At 49.1% G+C, this 21,823-nt stretch overlaps 1 protein-coding gene across 2 annotated transcripts in view; it reads left to right on the top strand.

The window, feature by feature from the left end:
- LRRK1 (leucine rich repeat kinase 1) overlaps positions 1 to 21,823 on the top strand; it is a 93,524-nt gene that overhangs the window by 42,284 nt on the left and 29,417 nt on the right. Inside the window, exons 6-19 of one of the 2 annotated variants that reach the window (XM_019533801.1) lie at positions 1,268 to 1,494; positions 1,860 to 2,035; positions 2,239 to 2,402; positions 3,438 to 3,575; positions 6,700 to 6,812; positions 7,973 to 8,049; positions 13,599 to 13,728; positions 14,251 to 14,363; positions 15,166 to 15,380; positions 16,758 to 16,922; positions 17,218 to 17,390; positions 19,436 to 19,556; positions 19,848 to 20,007; positions 20,772 to 21,048. In XM_019533801.1, the coding sequence (XP_019389346.1) occupies positions 1,268 to 1,494; positions 1,860 to 2,035; positions 2,239 to 2,402; positions 3,438 to 3,575; positions 6,700 to 6,812; positions 7,973 to 8,049; positions 13,599 to 13,728; positions 14,251 to 14,363; positions 15,166 to 15,380; positions 16,758 to 16,922; positions 17,218 to 17,390; positions 19,436 to 19,556; positions 19,848 to 20,007; positions 20,772 to 21,048 (2,249 nt within the window). The remainder of the gene's footprint in view (positions 1 to 1,267; positions 1,495 to 1,859; positions 2,036 to 2,238; positions 2,403 to 3,437; positions 3,576 to 6,699; positions 6,813 to 7,972; positions 8,050 to 13,598; positions 13,729 to 14,250; positions 14,364 to 15,165; positions 15,381 to 16,757; positions 16,923 to 17,217; positions 17,391 to 19,435; positions 19,557 to 19,847; positions 20,008 to 20,771; positions 21,049 to 21,823) is intronic. The other variant, XM_019533802.1, reaches the window with a different exon arrangement.

Raw genomic sequence — 21,823 nt, forward strand, 5'->3', positions numbered from 1 at the left:
GTGTGTGTGTGTGTGTGTGTGTGTGTGTGATTACAGTTAACATAGCATACCTCATGCAACCCTACCATGCAAGGCTTTACTTTGTCTGCACCAAGTGTGTGGGCTTAGTCCTTGTAGGCAGCCGCCCTGATGGGACTCGCTGCTGTTATTGGCCTTTGAGCTGGTTGAAAGAAGGAGTGGGTTTATGACACGTGGCATTAGACCAAAGTAACGTCCTCTCTTCCAGTTTAACATTACCCTGGGGGAAAAAAAGGGGTAGAAGCATGCTGGTGTAAGTGTCATAGACCTGCAGCTTATCCTAAGGTAGCCATTTGTTCATAGGATCAATGGACTGGAAGGGACCTGGAAGCTCATCAAGTCTGGTCCCCTGCCATAGGCAGGAGTTTAGTGAACTCAAACAAGTTCAACGAGGTGTTTATCCAGCCTCCTCTTGAACACCTCCAAGGATGGCGACCGCACCACCTCTGCCGGGAGTGTGTTACACGTTTTAGTTATTCTTACGGAAAAAAAGTTCTTCTTTATGTCCAGTCTAAATCGTCCTTCTGTTAGTTTGTGTCCATTGGTCCTCGTCCTCCCAAGGGGTGCCTTTAATGCAAACAGGCTAATTTCTGCTCCCCGGTCCCCTAAGAGTGAAGCTCTGCAATCACTTTATGCAGGTACCCTGGGATAGCAGCACATCTGTCTGTTCCAGATCCCACTGTCATTTATACTGGTGTACAAACCTGTTGCAAGTCACCCTGCTGCAAATGTCGCGTGTCTGTGCCCTACCTCAGGCGTCACCCTGTACCTGTTTCCCACGCACATTTCTCACCAAAGTCCTTGTGAGATGGGCACATAGAGGAAATTTGACCCATGCATCTGTAACAGGCAGGCTCATGGTAGTAAGGTTGCAAGATCCACAGGGGAAAGGATCTGAGAAGGTCTGCAGTAACTCTCCATGTGTGGACACTCAGGTCCTGCCCAGCCCCATGCAGGCTTTCTGCTCAATGGAGCTGCCTCTGGAGAAGGCTGTTCATGGCAGGCTGCTTTACCCTCCATGGAGCAGGTGTGGAGCTCCCCAGCCAGATGCAGAAGGTTTCTTTCCTCCTGCTCCATGCAGAGAAGCCAGGCTTTGCTAGGGTTGTGACTGGGTCAGAGAGCAGCTGCCTCTGTTATCAATGCATTACCTCCCAGCCTGCATCCCAAGCCGTGCAGCAGGCTCTACGTAATCTCTGCCAAGCGGGTGGGTGGTATTTACCCAGGTTCTGCTTCCTTCTTGGGCCTGCAGCTCCTTCGTGTGAGCTGGACGAACCTCAGACTGCCCTGGGTGGACTTGGACTGGCTGATTGACATCTCGTGCCGGATCACCGAGCTCGATCTCTCTGCCAATTGCCTGGTCACCCTTCCGTCCGTGATCCCATGGGGCCTGATGAACCTCAGGAGACTGAACTTGTCTAACAACCAGCTGACAGAACTGCCCGGCGTGCAGTTGTCTGATGAAATTATATGTACCAGGTGGGTCTGGCCTCCCCACTCCCTTTCCTTCAAAGCAGAGCAAGGGCAAAATGCTGCTGCAGTTCACTCAGCGGAGCAGACATGGCAGGCTAAAAACGTCCTTGCTGGGTACATGAGCAATGTGTTGATGGTCCACCTAGGTTTATCTCCATATGGTCAGATTCAGTGCTGTTTGATTATGAACCCTTTTCCTTGTTGATTATTGGGGCTCTCCATTTGAAAAGGATAGCTCTTTGCCATGGCTTATGAGGACATACGTAGTGTGGGAGCTCCAAAATGTTCCCGTTAATGGATGTTTGTCTTACAGCTCTGGTCATGGCTATGCCTTTTATTCAGGCCTTACTGGATGCTTCTTGCTCTTACAGGTTGCTTGAGGTCGACGTCTCCATGAACAGGCTCACCACTCTCCCCTCCGGATTCCTGCATCTCACAAAACTTCAGAAACTCCTTGCTGCCAAAAATTACATGGAGAAGCTGTTTGAAGAGGAAAATAGTATGTGTGTGCCCATGACTGAGCTCAGGTTTCCATTTGCCATTCTAGGTTTGATTTTGCAAGCAAGACCCAAATCCACCCCTACCTCATCCCACAAGCCCTCACCCATAAAAGCCAAGAGTAGCTGAAGGTGCCTAGCACCTCTCAGGATACTCGTCCAAAGCACATGGATGTCATCAGGAGTTTTTTTCATAGGTAGCATTGCCAGTGACAGCCCCTCACCAGACTTGTGATGCTTTTGTATCTTCCAGCAACTAATTGGATTGGACTGAGGAAACTGCAAGAACTGGACGTATCCGACAACCGCTTGATGGAGCTGCCCACCACGTTCCTGTGCTGCCTCAAATCCCTGAATGTCCTGCATGTTTCTAGAAATAACCTGAAGGTGTTTCCAGACCCCTGGGCCTGCCCCTTGGTGAGTCAGAAGCCTGTGTATACCTTTTCATAGTGTGAAGACGCAGCGCAAAGAAACACAACGTGATTCATTGCTGTTGTGCTGCTGTGTGGAGGCCCAAAAGCCACTCTGCCATTGCAGCAGTGCTACTGGGGAGACTTCCTCTTTCAGAGCCTCCAAGTCGGTCTCTTGGAGGTCTGTTCCCAATACTCTGTGAGCGAGTGTTCAAGTGAAGGCCAATGCTACCTCATATGGAGAAGGCAAACACCTGTGATCCCAGCTTATATGAGCCAAAGGATGTGTAGAGTCATTTTACCAAAACCACAGCCTTTGTTTTGATTGACTTTGACAGGCAGAAGGCAGGGTAGATTTGCATTTTATAAACTAAGCCAAGTAGATAGATCTATATAGCACAAGCTTTTGTGGGCTGAAGCATCTGATGGAGCGGGCTACAGCCCACAAAAGCTTGTGCTGTCTCTGTGTCCGTCCGTCTTTCTGACCACATACACATACACACACTCTTTTGTTAGTCACTAAGGTGCAAATCTGCCCTGCCTTCTGCTTGACTTCAGACTAACATGGCTAGCAACGTCTCTGACTTTTGACAGCATACTAATACCCCTGTGTCACTGTCAGCTAGTTCTTCAGTATTTCAGGAGAACAAAAACCCTCCCACTTTCATCTGGATAATGATGAAAAAACAAGGAATATTTTGTTTAAAGGCATGTGTCAGGGGCAAAGCAAGTGATCCTGATCTTTAAAATAATATTTAAATACGTATTTTTAAAAAGAAATTTGGCCACCAGTTGAGCAAGTTCTTTCAAAATGTGTTAGCAGCTGCTTGGTGTTCACCTCTCCAGGACAACAAACCTATGTGCACACAATCCTTCATTTTGTAGCTTTTTGTTTCTTGAAGATCTAAGAAGCTTGCAGAAATCCACTGTATTCACACTGTATCCACACACAAACCATGCGACACTCAATCAGCCTGTTTCCAGAGAGTTGCATCTTGGGGTTCTTTACTCTGCTGAACATATTTTTCCTTTGTGCTTCCAGAAATGCTGTAAAGCAGCTAGAAATGCCCTGCAGTCCCTCCCAGACACCTTTGCTATTTTCTGGAAATATCACCTGAAAGAAGTGGATTTTTCTGAAAATGCATTAAAAGAAGTTCCTCAGGGGCTCTTCCAGCTTGAGGTGAGCATAAAACCTTCATTGCCTTCATCTGTTCAAATAGCTTAGCCCGTTGGACCTTGTTAGAATGGTGTGCATGTGTGTGTGTGAGTGCATGCAGGTACGTGTGGGCGTGTGGGTGCGGGCATGCGGCGTGTGGGTGCGGGCATGCGGCGTGTGGGTGCGGGCATGCAGGGGCGCGTGGGTGCGGGCATGCAGGTGTGTGGATGAACAAGGGCCTAGATGCTTCTTTCATGTTCAGTAGCAGGGCCCCTTCACTTCTGGCCCAGTGCCTGTATGGTGTTCTGTATTCACCCTGCTTCCCCACAAGCTGCTACACTTCAGCTGTGGCACATGTGATCTCCGTGCACCACCTGTAACACTCCTGAGGGATCCCCTTTAGAAAACCAGTTGGTGCCTGCAGTTTTGTGTCTGTGGAATGACTGTTTTTGCCACTAAGCTCTGCGTTGTGGTTCTAAGTTGTGGGCATAGATATTGGGCTGTTCATAACTGCATCCTTGAATAATTGAGGGACAGGAGAGAAGGGAATTGCCTCTGAATCTGGTCTGGCAACATGTCTGCAAGTGTGAAATCTACATTATGAATGGGGGCTGTGTCCATGCCCTGGGGAGTGCTTGCTATGAAACCTTGGAGCATGTACAACAGACGTGGCTCAAGCACAGGGCCTGGCTTTTGACAGCTCTGCTGGACTTTAAGCATGACGGGATCACTTCCAGTGTAGCCTGTGCGAACGGTGCTTCATACATTCTCCACTGACCATGATTTAGCCCCTGACAGACTTGGTTAGGCCCCCAGATGCTGTGGTTCAGCGGGGGCCAACATTTTCAGCAGGCATGCCACAAATTAGCCCCACACCTTCCCTGAGTGCCAGTCCAATCCCTTTCCCCTGCCTGATGTGCTGCTCTGATTTCTGCTTCATGTCCTGTGCTCCCCGACTGATATGCTGCTCTACTTTCTCCTCCCTGCTGCCCAGTCTGCTGCTGTGCTGCCTGTCCCTTCCCTGGTCTGCTGTGTGCCACACACTTGTGCCATGGGTTGGCCGCCCTGCTCTAGTTAATGATGGCAGCTCCTGTCTCTGGGTCTTTAGGCTTATTCAGATAAAATAGAAAAGTGGCAAGTGTTCCCAGTTACCCAGAGCTGGACTGTGATCCACATGATGCGCCTGTGCCCCCGAGTAAGAACATGCCTGTCCCCTCAACTGGGCCGCCTACACCTTGGGTCTGGGCACGCTGCAATGAACAGGACCACACAGGGCTCAACTGATCCTTCTCCAAGCACATGAAGCGACAGTGAATACTAGAGCCTTGGTGTTATCCACACTCGCTGGCCAGCCCCAGTCAAGAAAAAGTAATCAGCATTCCCCTAGACATGCATGCAAATGTGGCCTCCATCTCCCAGGACTCCAGCTTGAACTCTCCTGGGAAGGTAGAAGCACAGGCTTTCCTGGGACACGTGGCTTGCATTCGTCTCTGCATCCCAGAGCCCCACCGCTCAATCGCATTGAGTTGTGTACATCCCGGTGCTCCATCCTCCAGCCCAGCAGTAGAAGTCTGACACCTGGTCCTGGGAGAGCTCCCTCACGCAGAAAGCCTGTGCTGATGCTTGCAGGGAACGCGGCCCAGGGTGCAGGTTGAGTCCTCTGGTTCAACTGGTGCTGAAACCAAGGGTAGGGCAATTTTAACAGAAGCTGTAAGTGAGGGGAGATGGAGAGAAGGCTTTATGGCTAATTTGTATGTACTTCTTCAAAGGCCTTTTGCTCAGAATTACTTCTTGCCTTAAAGTTAATTGGACACACGTCTTCCATCATTCCCTTCAAGGGCTCTGCTAATAGTCCATGTTATTGTGCATTTGGTTGGCTCTTTCCAGCAGTAACAGCCCTGCAGCACCCTGAGCTGTCGCTGGAGGGAGCATGTTGCACATTAAATACTGTTCTGCTCAGCTGCCAAGTCTGCTGCGACCACGTTGCATTCATCTCCCTCATTCACCGCATCTCCAATACAAAGTCTTGGCTGGCATCACTCCATTTACTTTGGCTGCAGTGTATTAACTTTCATGGAGTTATGATAGTAGAGAATTTGGCCTTTATAGGATACAGTTCATCATACTGTGTCCTGTAGTGAAGCTGTATAGTATTCAGCATTGAATCATGTGTACATAGTGTGACATAATGCATAAGAAGCAGAAGTGGAAACAACCTGTCAAGTTTCAATGTCCAGTCTTAAGTCAGGGAGAAAAGTAACCAGATATTATAGACCAGAGGTACTCAACCCCTGGCCTCCAGGCCAGACCTGGCCCCTGGTACTGTCATCCACAGTCCATGTCTCTGCTTGCTGAATTGGGCACACAGGATGGCATGAGGCCCAATCCCAGCACATGGGGCTGGATTGAGGAAGCATGAGGATGTTAGGGCTCTGATCCCAGTGCACATGCTAAACAGAGGGGTTGCAAGGCCCTGATATGGGATCAGTACAGGGCCCAGTGGTCTGATTCTGGCATGTGGGGATAAGACATGGCTCTGGGGACTAGCCAGGGCTGTGCCAGACCTGATCCAGCCACAGGCCTGATTCTGGCATGCAGGACCAGCCCCACACCACTCGCCTGGCCAGCAGGGCCAAAAAGTTGAGAATCGCTGGTCTAGACAGGGAAAAGTACATGCACATTATTTTGCTTTGCTGTCTAAACAACAGATAAGAGTAGGAGTTCAATTCCTGCAACACAGAAAGCTCCTATTTTTGCATATGAAACCTATTTGAGACTGACTTTTGTCTCATCTGAACCTATTCATATATTAATCCATATGTATATGTGCTAGAGCTGACAAATTTTCCACTTGGGAATATTCCCTTAAGAATCCAGATAAAGTTTCCCTTTAGGTTTATAATTTCTCATTGAGTCCTTCAGCAAATAAGTGGGTAATCCCACTGAGCTAACACACACAGCTTTGTAGAAGAGGTGTAGTCAGCATATGTGCTGCAGAAGGATAAAAGAGGGTATGTTTGTATGCTAGAAAGTGCATCTCTAGTTAGCTGCCTTCATTCCTGTGCAGTTTCAGCAGGCCTGCTAACCATGTCTCTTCCTGCCTGTTTGATGGATTGCTTTTCCTGAGGGCCAGATATTTCACTTTCAGGCTTTGGTGTCTCTGAAGCTGTTGGGAAATCAGCTGGTGGTGCTGCCTTCTCAAGAGAAGTGGACTTGTAGACAGCTCAAGTCCCTGGATCTCTCCAGGAATCAGCTTGGAAAGTAAGATTTTCTTTTTCAGTTTGTGTTAGAGCTACAAGGGAAACCAAGGTTGCCAGAAACACCAGTCCCTTGCCTTGTGTAGAAAGCGCCAGTGCTTTTGTGGACCTAGTGGATGAATTACCTACATATAACATGTCTTTTCCAACTCTGCAGTTGGTCCAATAAAATATATCACCCACAGAAATCATTGCCTCTTGGTCTACATAATGTAAAGTTGTCTGTGGAGTATGAACCACCTCTCTTTCCCATGTTTTACATACTTATGGCAATGAAAACGTATCAGTCGATCTCCTTGGCATACACTACATTACTTACAAGTAATGCATGAAATAATACCTGCAGAATCTTCCTTCTGCTAGTGACAGCATTTTCTTTATGAATGCTTATTTGTAGCAGGGCATATCTGATCCATAAATATTCAGCCACTTGATTTCGGCTTGGGAGTCCATGCATGCAACAGGCTGTTGGTTCACAGAGCAGACCGATCATGCGGGCTCTTCAGAAGAGGCGAGGCGAATGTGGAGTGATATTTTTCCATTTGGAAAGGGTGTGGGTTATGCACACCTGTAGGCCTAGTGCCTTCTCTAGAGGTGCCTATAGACATGTTGTGCTCCCCATGCAAATGCACACCCAGCAGCTGTTCGGGAGTCATCGTGATCCACCTGGTCAACCAGCAGGGGTACAGCACTGCTCTACAGGACTCTCCATGCATTTCTGCAGCATTACTCTTGCATTATCGCATTGGAGGGGCTCTCTCTGTTACCAGAAAAGGCAGCTGTGCTGCTCTCCAGAGTCTCCAGGAAGCTTGTTCAGTGTGCTGTTTGGCAGCTTACTTACCCTTGATGCTCATAAAGCACAAGGCTAAGTGTGCTTTTCACAAGGGAAGCGACCGAGTATCCCAGAGCACCAAACATTGCAAGGGGAAGGGCACTGTGGAGTCCAAACCGGGAACCTTGGGTCCCAGTAGTCGCTACTGTTGGTGGCATTGGACCTACACTGATCTCTGTTGCTGATGCCTTTCTGTCCTGCACCAATAAACATGCTCTAAAATCACACAAGGGGCTGTGAACCCTCAGTGGCCGCAGACTTGGTGTGTGTATCCACAGGCATGGCCTCCCGCCTTCTCATATGCTTCTCTTTACCTTGTGTTTTATCCCCAGAAATGAGGAGGGATTTAAAACCAAGCGGATTGCATTCTTCACTACAAGAAGCCGACCACGTTCAACCATCGAGACAGGTACGAGATACGGCGGCCTCCTGCCCTAGCCAGGAACAGGGAGGGAGGTTGTGGAGAGGACAGCAAAGAGACAGGGCTGTTGAAGTCTGGCTGAGAAGGGGTCATTATAAGTTTGGCTGCCAGTGGCATTTAAGCAAGAAGAAAATGTTTAATCATGAAAATGAGGAACATGGTGGTATGGACTGCCTGCGTGGCTAAAGAATGTGTTTGGGAAGTCAGTCTGGCCAGTCCTTGGTACACTGACCCGGGAAAGCTAACTGGTATTTAGTGGCATCACTTTTGTCTCAGTGGCTGAATTAGCAAAGTGGGTTTTGTCCTGGACTGCTTGTCTCACTTTGAAGGTTTGCATTTGGGAGACTCTTCTGAGTGCTATAGGTAAAACCCAGTGTTATTTAATATCTTCATCAGCAATTTGGATGAGGGTGCAGAGAGCACCATCTCCAAATTCACAGATGATACCAAATTATGGGGCAAGTTAACACGCTGGAGGGCAGGGAGCAGATACAGGCTGATCTGGACAGGTTGATCAATGGGCAGAACAGAATAGGTTGCAATTCAACAAGGATAAATGCAAGGTACTCCACCTAGGGAGGAGGAATCCTCAGCACACCTACAGGTTAGGGGATGACTTCCTCAGCAGCTGAGCAGCTGCAAGGGACGTTGGAGTCATAGTTGACTCCAAGAAGAACGTGAGCCGGCAGTGTAAGGAAGCCATCAACAAAGCCAATCGCACCTTATTGTGCATTAGCAGATGCATGACCAGCAGATCGAGGGAGGTGATGCTCCCCCTCTATGCGGCACTGGTCAGGCCGCAGTTGGAGTACTGTGTCCAGTTTTGGGCACTGCACTTCAAGAGGGACATGGAGGATCTGGACAGGGTCCAGAGGAGGCCACTCACATAATTAGTGGCCTCCATGCAAGACCCTACAAGGGGAGGTTGAGGGATCTGGATCGCTTCAGTTTTCACAAGAGACGGCTGAGGGGAGACCTTGTAGCCACCTATAAGTTTATCAAGGGAGGACAACAGGGAGTTGGAGATGAGGCATTTACCAGGGCACCCCTAGGAGTAACCAGGAATAATGGGTACAAACTAGTGGAGAGTAGATTCAGGTTAGACATTAGGAAGACATTTTTTACAGTAAGGGTGGCCAGAGTCTGGGACGGGCTGCCAAGAGAGGTGGTGCTGTCACCTAACCTGGAGGTCTTCAAGAGGAGGCTTGACAATCACCTGGCTGGGGTCGTCTGACCTCGGTCCTCTTTCCTGCCAGGGGCAGGGGGTCGGACACGATGATCCTTCATGGTTCGTTCCAACTCTACAATCTATGAATCTATGAACCCTGTAAAGATCAAAAGACCACTTGCAGATCTCCATGTTGATGCCTGATCTTGGTAGGAGCAATTTGCTCCTCTTTTCTGTTTGTTTGTGCTTCAAGGCACTCAGCTTTAATGAGCTATGGGAGGTACTGACTGAGCAAGTACTAAGGGACTTGCATAGATGAGTGGAATAAAATTTAGATGCCCGAGACGCACCTTTCGGATCTGATCGCAGTTAAGTGGGACTGTGAGCGAGGAAGAGGTGTCATTCGGCAATGAACTCTTGCAAGCACTCTTCTTCCTGCTTTGCCTGCCATGTATGAGTTGAGGTTCACACGAAGAACATTTGGGATTAGTTTTCCATTGAAGCTGTGATGCAGTTATAGTTGGTCAGGGGCTCAGAATGGTACACTTGGAAGGCAGAGACCCATTTGGACACGCACCTGGACCTCCGAGTGAGAATGGATCCCTTGCCCATGTAGTAATCTCATCTCACTACACTTGCAACATTTCCTCTGCAGAAGCAGGAGGTGGTGTCCAGCATCCAGCATGCAATGGGGGCGTCCAGCCAAGGGGTGCAAATCCCTTCCATGAGGAAGAGATTTCTCTTTCCTATTTAGCAAGTTAAAATAGAAAAGGCAAAACATGGGTAGAAAGGTGAGTGCGGTGCCATCAGCAGGAAATGGGACCTTATAGCTGCTGTGTCCTGAAGAATCCTGCAAAACCTGGGGCATCAGCCTCTCCACTCTCCAAAGTGGCATATTAAGCATTTTGCAGCTGGGTGGGGAGATGAAGGCCTAATCCCCACAGTATATTGAAGCAAAGACCTGGCTTGGCTTGCCAGTACCCCAACCCACAGCATGCACACACTCCTTAGGTGCCCCCAGTAATGCCCACCTTCTGCACCTGCTTCTGCAGAGCTACATAGAGAAAAGAGCTGGAAATGGAGTAGAAAAAGAGAGGAGAAATGATAGCAGGTGTGTCCAGTCCTGGAACAAGGGGATGAGGGAGGTGAAGAGGGGATGTGAAGTAGTCAGCCTGGTAGGGGGTCTACATAGCATGCACTGCTGTGTCCATCAGTGAGGTGCACAGGCAAAGGGGCCTCAGCCACGGTGACTGATGTTGCACGACCGATGTTTTCCAGCACATACCATCCACTTCCCCCCTGACAGTAGGCAATCTAAAATTAAAGTGCGTCATACCCACTGCAGCTACACAATGAAAAACAGTCATCATTGTAATAAAAAATCAATCCAAATTCAGTCTAGAAACCTTCCCCTCCACCCACCTGGCTTAGCTTTTATGGGGGGCATGCATCTTATACACTAGAAAACATGCCCCATTGAAATGAGATATGCTCAGTGCTGCTACATAGCACAGTGGCATGAGGCATCATAAAACCAGCTTAGCCCGCTCCCTGAGGGCCTGTGCACCAGCAGGAACTCCTGAAGGAGGCAGGGCCAGCATAACTTACTCTTCATAACAGCGCCTTCCCCAGACAATGGGATGGGGCCAAGTGCATGTGGGCCATTTGTCACTGCTTTCAAACACCCTCCAGCCCCTGAAAGGCATCCTCTTTGGCAAGGTATAAGTTAGAATAAGTCTTCTAGTCCCTGGATGGCAACTGGATTGACTAGCCACCGAGACAGAATAAAGTCACGTTCTCAATCGCTTATCAATCTCCTTAGCCAGGTGCTGCCTCGTAGGGCGGGGAGAGACCGTCAAGAGGTGGAAGAATATGAATTGTGGACAGGAGACAGACCAGATCCATTTTTCTGCCGCACGCCCCAAAAACAGCACTCTGTGTCTGATATAGTCCTACCCAGCGAGGTGTTTACTCATGTCCAGGAAATGATTTGCTGGAGATCATTTATGGATGCTTCAGCCACTGCATTGATAAAACTCAAATACCTTTCTGCCTGTGCAGACGGTTGGGTTTGTGCAGTGTACTCATCCAAAGCTATTTTTAGGGTAGTTTGTGGGGGGGTTTCCAAAAAACTTTAAAAGAAAATGCAAACAGCAGCCAGAAGAGTCCTAAATAACTCCTGAATAAATTGTCACCATTCGTGCACTCCCCAAACCTGGTTCCAGCACCGTGCAGCCTTCTGCACCGAGGGTTATGCAAAGAGCTGGGTGTGCTGCTGCTATATCTGGTCTAATTCCTTCGGGTCCAAGCTGCACTAGATCTGTCTGTATCTGGGTGTCAAAAATCTGTGGGGCACTGTCATCCGGCCCCCAGTGCTGCTCCTGGATCTAAAGTTGACCCACACTGCACATGGCATGTTTCAAACTAGGGCAGCTCTCTTAGCCCGATCTGATCCACAAGGCCAGCCATGCACCGTTCACCTGGCCTGTGGACCAGCCCTGCACCACTTTTCAAGTGCACGGGCCAGATGTGTTGACACTCCTGGTCTTTATATCTAGATTCATGGGTGACTGGAAGCCGCCGGTGGCATTGCTGGCAGGGATGGGACTGGCAAGCACTTGCAGATGCTGTTGGTGGCGAGGATGGGACTGGCGAGCAACTGCTGACACTACCACAAGTGTTGGTGTCGGGGATGGGGATGGCGAGCACCCGCAGATGCTGCCAGCAGCATCGGTGGTGGGGACGGCCCTGTCGGGGGGGGCACATGACTCCCCGTATCCCCATACCACTTGCCTATGTCTAGATTTGTTCCAGGAACCTTAAATACTCAATGTATAGATTAACTTTATGATAAATCAGAAAATAGTGAGCCCCTGAGAGATCTTGTTTACTTACAGCGATTAGAAGATAATTTGCATGTGAAGACTCGGCCAGGCTGTGATGTGCTTGCTCCCACAGAACAGGCCCTTCCGGCACAAACAGGGCCACTGACTGCAGAACAAGCACATCTCCCTGGCCCGGGGCTGTCATCCAAGCACGGACTGCTGTCAGAACTAAGAGGACTTTTTTTTTTAGGAAACTGGCCACCATTATCTTTTCCACTGGTGTTTTTCAGATTCATTGTAGTTACAGCCATTCTTCAAACATCATTTGAATGGAAGAACACGTCTTTGGAGAAGTGTAACTGTAGTAGTCTTGGGGCTCTTTTAACTTTTGTGATTTGCTTTTATTGAAATGATGGACCAAGAATGTAATGGATGACATAGGATTTCCTGTGCAGGGTCTCCCCAGCTGTATCCTTCTCCTTGTCTACTTCTGGCCTAATTCTTCCTGGTAGATGTCCACAGGACGGCACACAGGAGCGTTACCCTTCATCCTGGTATTCTGTGCAGTCGTTGCAGAAGTATCGAATACAACAAAATGATCAGCTTTGCAGCTAGTTGGATTTCTTTCTCCGAACCATGCCAGCAAAAGCAGCCTGGTGATTCAGTTATCACTCCTAGTGTTTGGGTCACACCCAAAACACACTGAACACTGTTCAAACACATAGGGAGACTCCTTTGCCCTGATGTGTGTGCAGCCTAAATAGACAAACGGGAAAGACAGTGTTTTGGAGTGCTGTCTGGTGTGTGCTCTATTGCTTGGGGTTTTCTTTCTCTTCTTCCTCCAGCTGTTTGTACCCGCTTTCTTTCCATGTGTTCTTCTCTCCAACTGCCCAGCCCAACTTGCTCCACCATTGCTACTCCAAAATGTCCTTCTTCCCCCATCTGCACTCTCTGCCTTGCACAGATTGGACATGAAAGGCCACAGTGGAAGAGTGCATAGTCTCAGCTCCCCTGTGCTATCGCTGGTGACTCTTGCTGCTGGGTGGCTCGCCCATCTGAAAGGTTAACTATACAAGCAGACCCAATCCTCCAGACTTTGTCCACACCAGGTTGCCCATATGTGGTTACCGGGCTATAATGTGGTGCTGTTTACATCCAAACTGGTCGTAGTCCCAGTTCTCAGTGCAAGCCACAAGGTCTGGAGTGGTGGTGGTCCAAGAAGCACCTCACAATAGGCAGTTTCCAGCAGGAAGGGGACAGATGCTGTCCCAAGACATACTTTCCTAAACTGACTCCCATCAGTAACCTGGAGGCCGACTCTGTTCCTCAGCGTGCCACTGAATACCTGGCCACCGTGGTGGGGACTAGTCATCTCCCAACACATAGTGCTGAGATTGGAAAACCCAGGGTCTGTGCTACTCTGTGTTACTGCTAGGGACCTCTGTGAATAGTTAAGATCAAGGGCTGGGGGTCTGGAGCCCTGTGGTGTATTTTTAAAGCTGCAGCCTGCTCTCAACTTTCTGCTTTCTCTCTTGCCATTGCAGGTTCCTTCCTGGAGTTTCCTACGTACCTCAGCGACTCTCTAGAAGTCCTGTATCTGAACGACAATCAGTTAGATGTCGTCCCGCAGTCCATTTGCCTTCTGAAAAGTTTAACGGAGCTTTATTTAGGAAAGTGAGTTGTGTCGTCAAAAGTCACGTTATTTCTCTGCTGCTTTTATAAGGACCCTTCTCTCTTACTTTGCAACCATAGGTGACAAACTCCCTTGAAGTCATAGAGCAGATGGCCCATAGCGCCATGCAGGCCCCATAAATCTCTGTAATATAGGTGGGGATTTAATCTTTAGGTGAAGGAGTATTTATGGTGGTTTTGTACAACACTGGTACCTCATGTGTCTGAGCGCCCTTCTGGCTCTCCACTGCCACAGCTTCCTTGCCCTTGAGCTAATGACTAAACATCCATGCCTAAGTTTCCTTATCTGTAAAATGGACACGGATAATTCTCCTCTGTCTCTCAGAGGTGATCCCAGTATTAATTAAATTTACAAATCACTTGACAACACTGGGTGTGGGTTAAGTATCCTGATTAAAATGTTAAAGGAAAACTGGGGGCAGATTTTTGCATGGACAGAATGGTGTCATAGGAGCCGGTAAGAGGCACTGTATATGTTCAAAGCCTGCATTTACTTTTGTACAGTAACCCTGGCATCCGAGAGCTTCCTCCAGAACTTGGACAGCTGGCTAATCTTTGGCAGCTGGACACCGAGGAACTAAATATCAGCAATGTTCCTGTGGAGATCAGAAAAGAAGGTAAGCCCCACCCTCCGTGGATGTCCAAGATGATAATGAAATAGAAGTGATTCTGATTGCCTGGATCAGGAAAGAATCGCATTGGCCCAAACCTTTGTCGTTGCTAAAAGAAACTGCACAGAGAACTTCCCACATAGATTGATATTTTTTTTTTGTCTTGCAATACGCACATATTAATGTAGTGTTTTGTTCCTAATGCATATGCTAGAGAGGTTTGACAGGGTGTTGTCTAGGCACACTGATACTTGATAATATTTTGACAGCCCTTCTACAGACATATTAAAATATTTCACAGTCATGGCCCCAAACTCTTCAACAATACTCTTGTAAGCTGTTGCATTTGGACCAATGACAACAGCATAGTCCTATTTTTAATACATGTAAGAAAATCCTATGGAAATAAAGTTAATGAGAATTATTTCTTCTAAAACGAAGGTCTGTGGCTTAAGTGTGAATTTAACTAGAAACATGGAAGTCTGAGGAAAAGCGGAGTATTTTCCCAAAGCTGAATTAGAGTTTATGCTTCCTTTTTTGCTTCTGGAGAATGAGAAGCAAGGCTTGCTTTTGTTTTCACACTGATTCATTGTAGACTTACTGCATCGACACTTTCCAGGGGCTCTGTTTCGGGTCTTCCCAGTTAGGGCTCGCTTGCTTTTTGTTTATTAGCCCTTTCAAGCAACAGGGAATCTGCACTGAAAACATTCATTCTGCCGGCCTGCCTACCATGTGAGACTCGGTACTGCCCTGCCATGCACATTCACATGCTCGCCATGGGTTAATCCTTGCACCCTTTCTCCAACAGGCCCCAAAACAGTTCTGGCGTATTTACGAGCTCAGCTGCGCAAGGCTGAGAAGTGCAAGCTGATGAAGATGATTGTCGTTGGACCCCCGCGTCAGGGGAAGTCGACACTGATAGAGATTTTGCAGACGGGGAAAGTCCCACAGGTGATGCACAGCGATGCCACCATACGGACAACAAAATGGGAGCTTCAGAAACCAGCCGGGTACAAAGCTAAGGTGAGTCACAGTCCAAGATACTTACCTAGATGGAGCTGTTTGGTTCAGAAGGGCTTCTCAGTGGGGAAGTAGCTTGTCCCTTGAGGGCTGTTTGCAGGTCTTGGAGAGGATGGGACTGAACATGCCCTGCCCGTTCCCCACTGCTGTCCTGTTCTAGCTTCGTTCTTTATCCTTAGTCGCTCCTTGCCCATTCCTGAAACTCTCCATCCTTTTCTTCTGGGCACCAGGTTTTCAAAGACCCTTAGGCATCTAAAGGTGGAAATAGGTTTCGTGTTTTTATTGATTTCAGTAAGTTGTCCCGCTTTCCTGGATTACAACAGCAGTTGAAAGCTAGTTCATGCAGATGCTCCGGGCACTAATCTACACCTTTAGGTGCCAGGCACTGTTGAGAATGTGGCTCTAGGGACTCGCTCAACATTGTACTGGGACCTATTTGCTGGCTTCCAAGTGGTAAATAAGGGGTCTACAGCTCAGCTGCTTGTGTGCAAGCTGCCAGCGCTCACTCTAGAGCTAGTAAAGCCCTCTGACTCCTGAGTGATGAGTGGTTAAGAGTCCTAAACTGGGACTTCAGAGCTGTGTGCAGGTCTCTGTCCAGTCTCCTGGAGTGATTAAGCAAATCATTGAGCTTGTCTGTTCCTTGGCTATCAGAGCATAACCTAGCATCCCCGTGGCATGTGAGGATGCAGTGCAGGTTTCAGGGTGCTCATATCCTGGATGAACCCACATACAAGGAGTAGGGTTCCTATCCAGCAAGGGTGGTCTTCCCCTGAAGAGTTTTGGATCAGAGGGCACTTCTTTTGGCCCCTGCTTGAGACGATACTGCACAAGGCAGCAATATTTCTCAAGATGCCCCACAGGTGTCAATCAAAGCCATGAGAAGCTTGGAAAGCAAATGTTTCCAAAAGGCCTTGGCTGTTGCACAGGTTAAACTCGGTCATGATTGACTGGAGCATGATGACGGAGAGCTGCCCCCAGCCCAGTTCTGTCCAGCGCAGCACCAGCAGACAGCGAGCTTAAACAAGCCCATCACACGTGCCGCAAGCCAGGAAGACAACCGTTTTCATTCGGGACCCAGCAAAATGCACAGCTCAGAATCAGATCTCTGTGCTGGAAAACCCGTAGCATCCGCTAGAGACTTCCCAGCATCAACAGCACCGCTATAGTCTTAGCAACGAGCAATTGGTTTGGATTTCCGGTGTGGAAGTGGGATACAATGGCTTGTTGATTTTTCCTTTCCCGGGGGCACAATTAGGACATTGAAAACCTTCTAGTGTCGCCCATTATGGAGGCACCCCGGCGTAGGTTTATACTTCAGCTATTATCTCCCTGTGATTTACTGGAGCTGTTTGATTTAAACACTTCTCTTTGTCTAAGTAGGTTGATTCAGTGGAGCTCAATGTCTGGGATATCGGAGGCCCCGCCAGCATGTCTACAGTCAATCAGTGTTTCTTCACAGACAAAGCATTGTATATAGTCGTATGGAACTTGGCTTTGGGGGAAGAGGCCGTTGCAAACTTGCAGTTCTGGTTGTTGAACATTGAGGTAAGATGTCACTCTTGGGTTGTGAAATTTTTCTTTAGTAGTAACTCAGTACGTCAAGGGGGATCTTCTGGGTTCTTTTAGAAACTCAGCTGCCTCTGATTCTTATTTTGAATGGTTTAAATCCATCATCGCCTTTATCCTTAGCCGTGCACACCAGCACTTGTAAAAACAGCCGATTTATAAACCATGGTCAAGACTGTGCTGCAGATAATTGTGTTGGAATCGGTATCTGCCCCTGGTCGGGTCATGCTCGTGCTGTCTGGATGCAAGTCATGGGCCATGTGTTCTCTTGCAGGCCAAAGCCCCGAATTCTGTTGTGTTAGTAGTGGGAACGCACCTCGACCTCATCGAAACAAAATTTCGGGTGGAAAGGATAGCCACTCTCCGGGCATACGTCCTGGCGCTCTGCCGCTCTCCATCAGGGTCAAGGGCCACTGGCTTTCCAGATATCACCTTCAAACACTTACAGTAAGTACCACATCCCTGATCTAACCCTGTGTTCTCCGCCCTGACCCCTGAATGGAAGTTGGTTTTTTTTCTAAATTCTTGTTTCCTTGGCACCCACAGGGATTTAAAAACCCTTCAGCATTGTGCTACCTATACTTACACAGAAGGAAGCCATGCCTCATTTTCCTTCTGGGTAAAATAGGGGTAAAATATATGAACTTTCAGGGGAGTTTCATAGATGGATGAATGTCGCTGAAAATGCTTTGAAGAGAACAGGCATAGCTGTTACCTAAGCATTGTCACTGCTAGTAGCTACCAGTGACCAGCTGGTGGGGATTCACTAGGTTTCCAGGACTAATGTCTTGTAACCTTACACCCCTGTATCCTTATAGGATCATAGGAAAGTAGGGCTGGAAGGGGCCCCCTTCTCAAGGCAGAAATCATCCCTGACTAGCCCATCCCAGCCACCGTCTATCCACCTGCTCTTGACAGTTTCCAGGGATGGAAATGCTGCAACCTCTCCAGGTAGCTTGTTCCAATGGCTGATCACCTGCAGAGTGAGGCAGTTCTTCCCAGTCTCCAACCCCAATTTCCTCTGCTGCATTTTGGGGCCATTGCTCCTAGCCCTGTCCCCAGCAACCGCAGAGAATAGTCCTAGAGGACACAGAGCATTTGCGATTTCTTGTCCTGTAACTGGGCTGCAGGGTCCAGCTCCACAGCCTCACCTCTGCCGTTAGGAGGGGTGGATGCCCTGGAGGAGCTTGCGTGCAGCACTCAGTCCAGAGCAGCGTGCTGATGCTGAGCAGTGGGGAATTTGGTAGCAGCTTGGCAGGCCCAGCGTGACGCCTAGCTGCTAGATATTGCTGCTGGCTGTGGCAGCTGCTGGGGGCTGGCCCCCAGGTCCCACAGCTGGCATGTTAGGGGGATTCTGCTGCCTCCGCCACACATGTTGCGCACCCGCTGGCAAAGCCAGCTCGGAGACCTCCGGGGCTGCATTCTGCACGTGCCCAGCACTTTTGGTGCAACTTCCCACGTCCTCTCCCAGAGCAGAAACCCCCCTTCCCCTGCTGACCCCCAAAACTCCAGTTCATGCCCTTGCACAAGCTCTTTCTGTTCTTCTCAGCCTCCTGCTTCTTTCCTCTGCCGTTTCCTCCTGTTTTTCCTGCCTGCCTCTCCTTTCTCTCCTATACAATCCCAGTCATTTGCCACCGATCACCTGGAGCTGCTGGGAACACTGCTTCTCACAGGACTAATCCGGGACAGCCAGGGCATGGCTGGAAGTTTCCGTATGTTGTGGAAAGCCTTTGTGGGGCTGAGATAAAAGCACTCTGATGAGCCATTCATTCAGCTCTCTGCTGCGTGAGCATGTACTTCCCTTTGCCCACCCCCACCTCCATTGATGGTCACGGTTTAAAATACCGGATACCTCTTTAAAACAAGGGTCTTCACTGCCCCCTCTACCCCCAAGAATATATGGGGGATCAGCAAGAAAGAGGCTTTGTTGGGGGAAGTAGAGGAGGACTGTTCTTATGCAGCCAACGGGGTGGACGGGAAGTGCAGGAAATGGAGAAAGCTGCTCCCAGCTGTGAGAGAGAGGAAGGGGGTCGGCTTTCAGGGACCCAACAGGAAGGCCAGATCCTAGGGTCCAGCTGAGAAGGGGAAGTGGGGAGGGGGGTGGCGAGAGTGCTAAGCCACTACTGGACTGCTTTGACCCTGGGACTGGAAGGCCCCTTTGGGCATGAGCAAACCCCTGTTGGAATCTGCTGTTTGGGGCTTCAAGAGTGCAGCACCCTGCACCCAACCTCCTTGTGCCCCCAGGATGTCCCAGGGCGTTGTCTGCACTGGACACTCAGGGGGCACTGGGGGAGGCAGCTGATGAATGAGCCGTGCCATCAGGGCATTGCCCAGAAGTAGAGGGCTCTGCACCAGAGCCATGTGTAGGAAAGGCAGCTGGTAGGAGGAGGTGGCTTTCCATGTATGCTGGCACAGGGAATTGGGAATCAAAATGGGGAATTCTCAGGCTGCACTTAAGTCTCTCAGCTCCGTGCCCTGTTTTCTCTTTGCAGCGAGCTGTCGTGTAAGACCCTAGAAGGCCTCGATGGGCTCCGCCAGCTTATCTTCCACGTCACATGCAACATGAAGGACGTCGGCAGCTCCATTGGATCGCAGAAGCTCGCGGGGAGATTGGTGAGAGCATCTCTTTGTATTGAGCACCAGGCAACCAGAGGCTGTGTTTTTGTTGAGCCGGGAGAGGTTTTCACCTGTCTTTGGGGCTCTGTTTGGTTACAGCTGCAGGAAGCGTGCAGGTTGGAGCAGCCCATCCCAATTGTTTCATTTCTGGTCCAACCAAATTCAAAAAACTATCTGCTGGAGACATAGCTCTCTCTCCAAAGGGCCTTTGAACCAGCTGCAGAATGAACTGGGGTAGCAAGATAGCTGGGTGTCATAGATCATGTTGTTTTCTTGTGCGACTTACAGATCCCAAGAAGTTACCTTAGCCTCCAAGAAGCCGTCCTTATGGAGCAACAGAGAAGAAGTCAGACCGATGATGTGCAATATCTAACCGACAAACAGATAGAGCAAATCTTAGAGCAAACCCCTGGGAATGACATCAAGGACTACGAGGACCTGCAGACTGGTAGGCCACCGGACAGCGGTAACTGCCTGGGAGTTAGCCTGCGGCATCTGTTGGGATTTACAAACATCACAAAGCTAAAATTAGCTGCTTGGCAAATAATTGCTGTGAAATCATCTGAGTCAGTGAAGGTCTCTGCTGTGGGCACTGGTGACAGTCATGGCTAGTGGCATGAGTGCCCTAGGAAAGCTGCAGGTGAAGCTAATCGTATTTCAGTGAGACTCTTCCCTAGAAAAGTCACCCCCTCCACCTGACACACTTCTGGGTGTCAGGCCAGAGCGTACCGTACCAGTGTATCGTATCATATTGCCTAATCCTGTGGTCCCATATGGTTCCGAGGCTGTCTTGGAGGCACGAACGTTGCCGTATGAACTTGTCATATGTCTTGCAGGCACGAGCGTTGTTAAAACTCTCTGTAGTTTCATATATGAGGGGCCCAGGGTGCTGTTCTCACTCACTCAATATTCCCCCAAAAGCCTGTGGGAGCTGTTCCTGTGCAAGGACTCCAGGAGCGGGGTCTGAGTTGGAGTAGGGGCAGACAGGGACACTGCAAAGCTACAAGGTGTGTTTGTGACCGTGCTGAATGGGATGATCTCCAATCAGCTATATCTTCTGCCCATAGGAGTTATTTGTTGGGGCAATGCTCCAAGCCTGTTCCTTGTCTCGATAAAGCCTTCAGGGCTTTCTTCTGATCTCCTCATGTGCTGGCAGGTTGCTTAACACCTTCCTTATCTTATCATTTATTTATTTGTTTGTTTTTTTTAAAGCCATCAACTTCCTCATAGAAACAGGGACCTTGCTGCACTTCCCAGACACAAGCCATGGCCTGAGGAACCTGTATTTCCTGGATCCAGTCTGGTTATCCGAATGTCTCCAGAGAATCTTTAACATTAAGAGCTCCAAGTCCATTGCTAAGAACGGTGTGATCAAGGCAGAGGATTTCAGGATGTTGTTAGTTGGGACTGGGTTCACCGAACAAACAGAAGAACAGTACTTCCAGTTCCTGGCCAAGTTTGAAATCGCATTACCGGTCGCCAATAACAGGTATGTTGGAATTTCTCAGCCGGGATGGCTCAGCGGGAAGGAGAGATGTTATTTAGGCAGCTTTGTCACAATAAGCAACTATTGTAGTAGTGTCACCATGAGAAAATACTTGACTGGGTAAACCAGCGGTGAGAGATGATGACAAGGCTGAGTTCCAACAATCCCTGCCTTGCAAGAAATATGTGAGATTGGACCATCTGATCCTAATAGATCACCCTCGCTGCAAGAAACGATAGCAAACCTCTTGAGTTCCTGCCAGTGTTCCCCGGGAGACCTGAATTTTGGTCATGTCATCCCTGAGAGCAGAGGTTAAGTATCTAACCCCAGGGGGAACAAGCCAGTACATCCCAAGTGACACGGCTGATGTCTTGTTTGCAAAGCTCCTCGTGAGGTGTTTGTCCATGGTTTTCCTAGGAGTTTGCCATGGGAACCCTGTTGCTGGATGTTACTGGATCTATTCCCCCTTCCCTTTCTTCTGGACAGAGTTCCCTGCTGCTTTTCCCTACCCGACTCTCACTGGATTTATAGTTAAATCATAACCACACGTCTTCAGTGCTGGGTTGGCGCGTCAGGTCCCAGCTCTTCCCTCGGAGACTTGCTGCATCTTTCTCACCCTTAGGGGAACTCCGAGTGCCGGCACAAGTGACACGGCCTCAGCATTGTGATTATGCTTTCATAGATTCATAGACATCAGGGCTGGAAGGGACCTCGGGAGATCATCGAGTCCAGCCCCCTGCCCCAGGGGCAGGAAGTCAGCTGGGGTCATAGGATCCCA

The sequence above is a fragment of the Crocodylus porosus genome, unplaced genomic scaffold (genome assembly GCF_001723895.1).
Source record: "Crocodylus porosus isolate Cpor-Errol unplaced genomic scaffold, CroPor_comp1, whole genome shotgun sequence".
Taxonomy (NCBI): Eukaryota; Metazoa; Chordata; order Crocodylia; family Crocodylidae; genus Crocodylus; species Crocodylus porosus.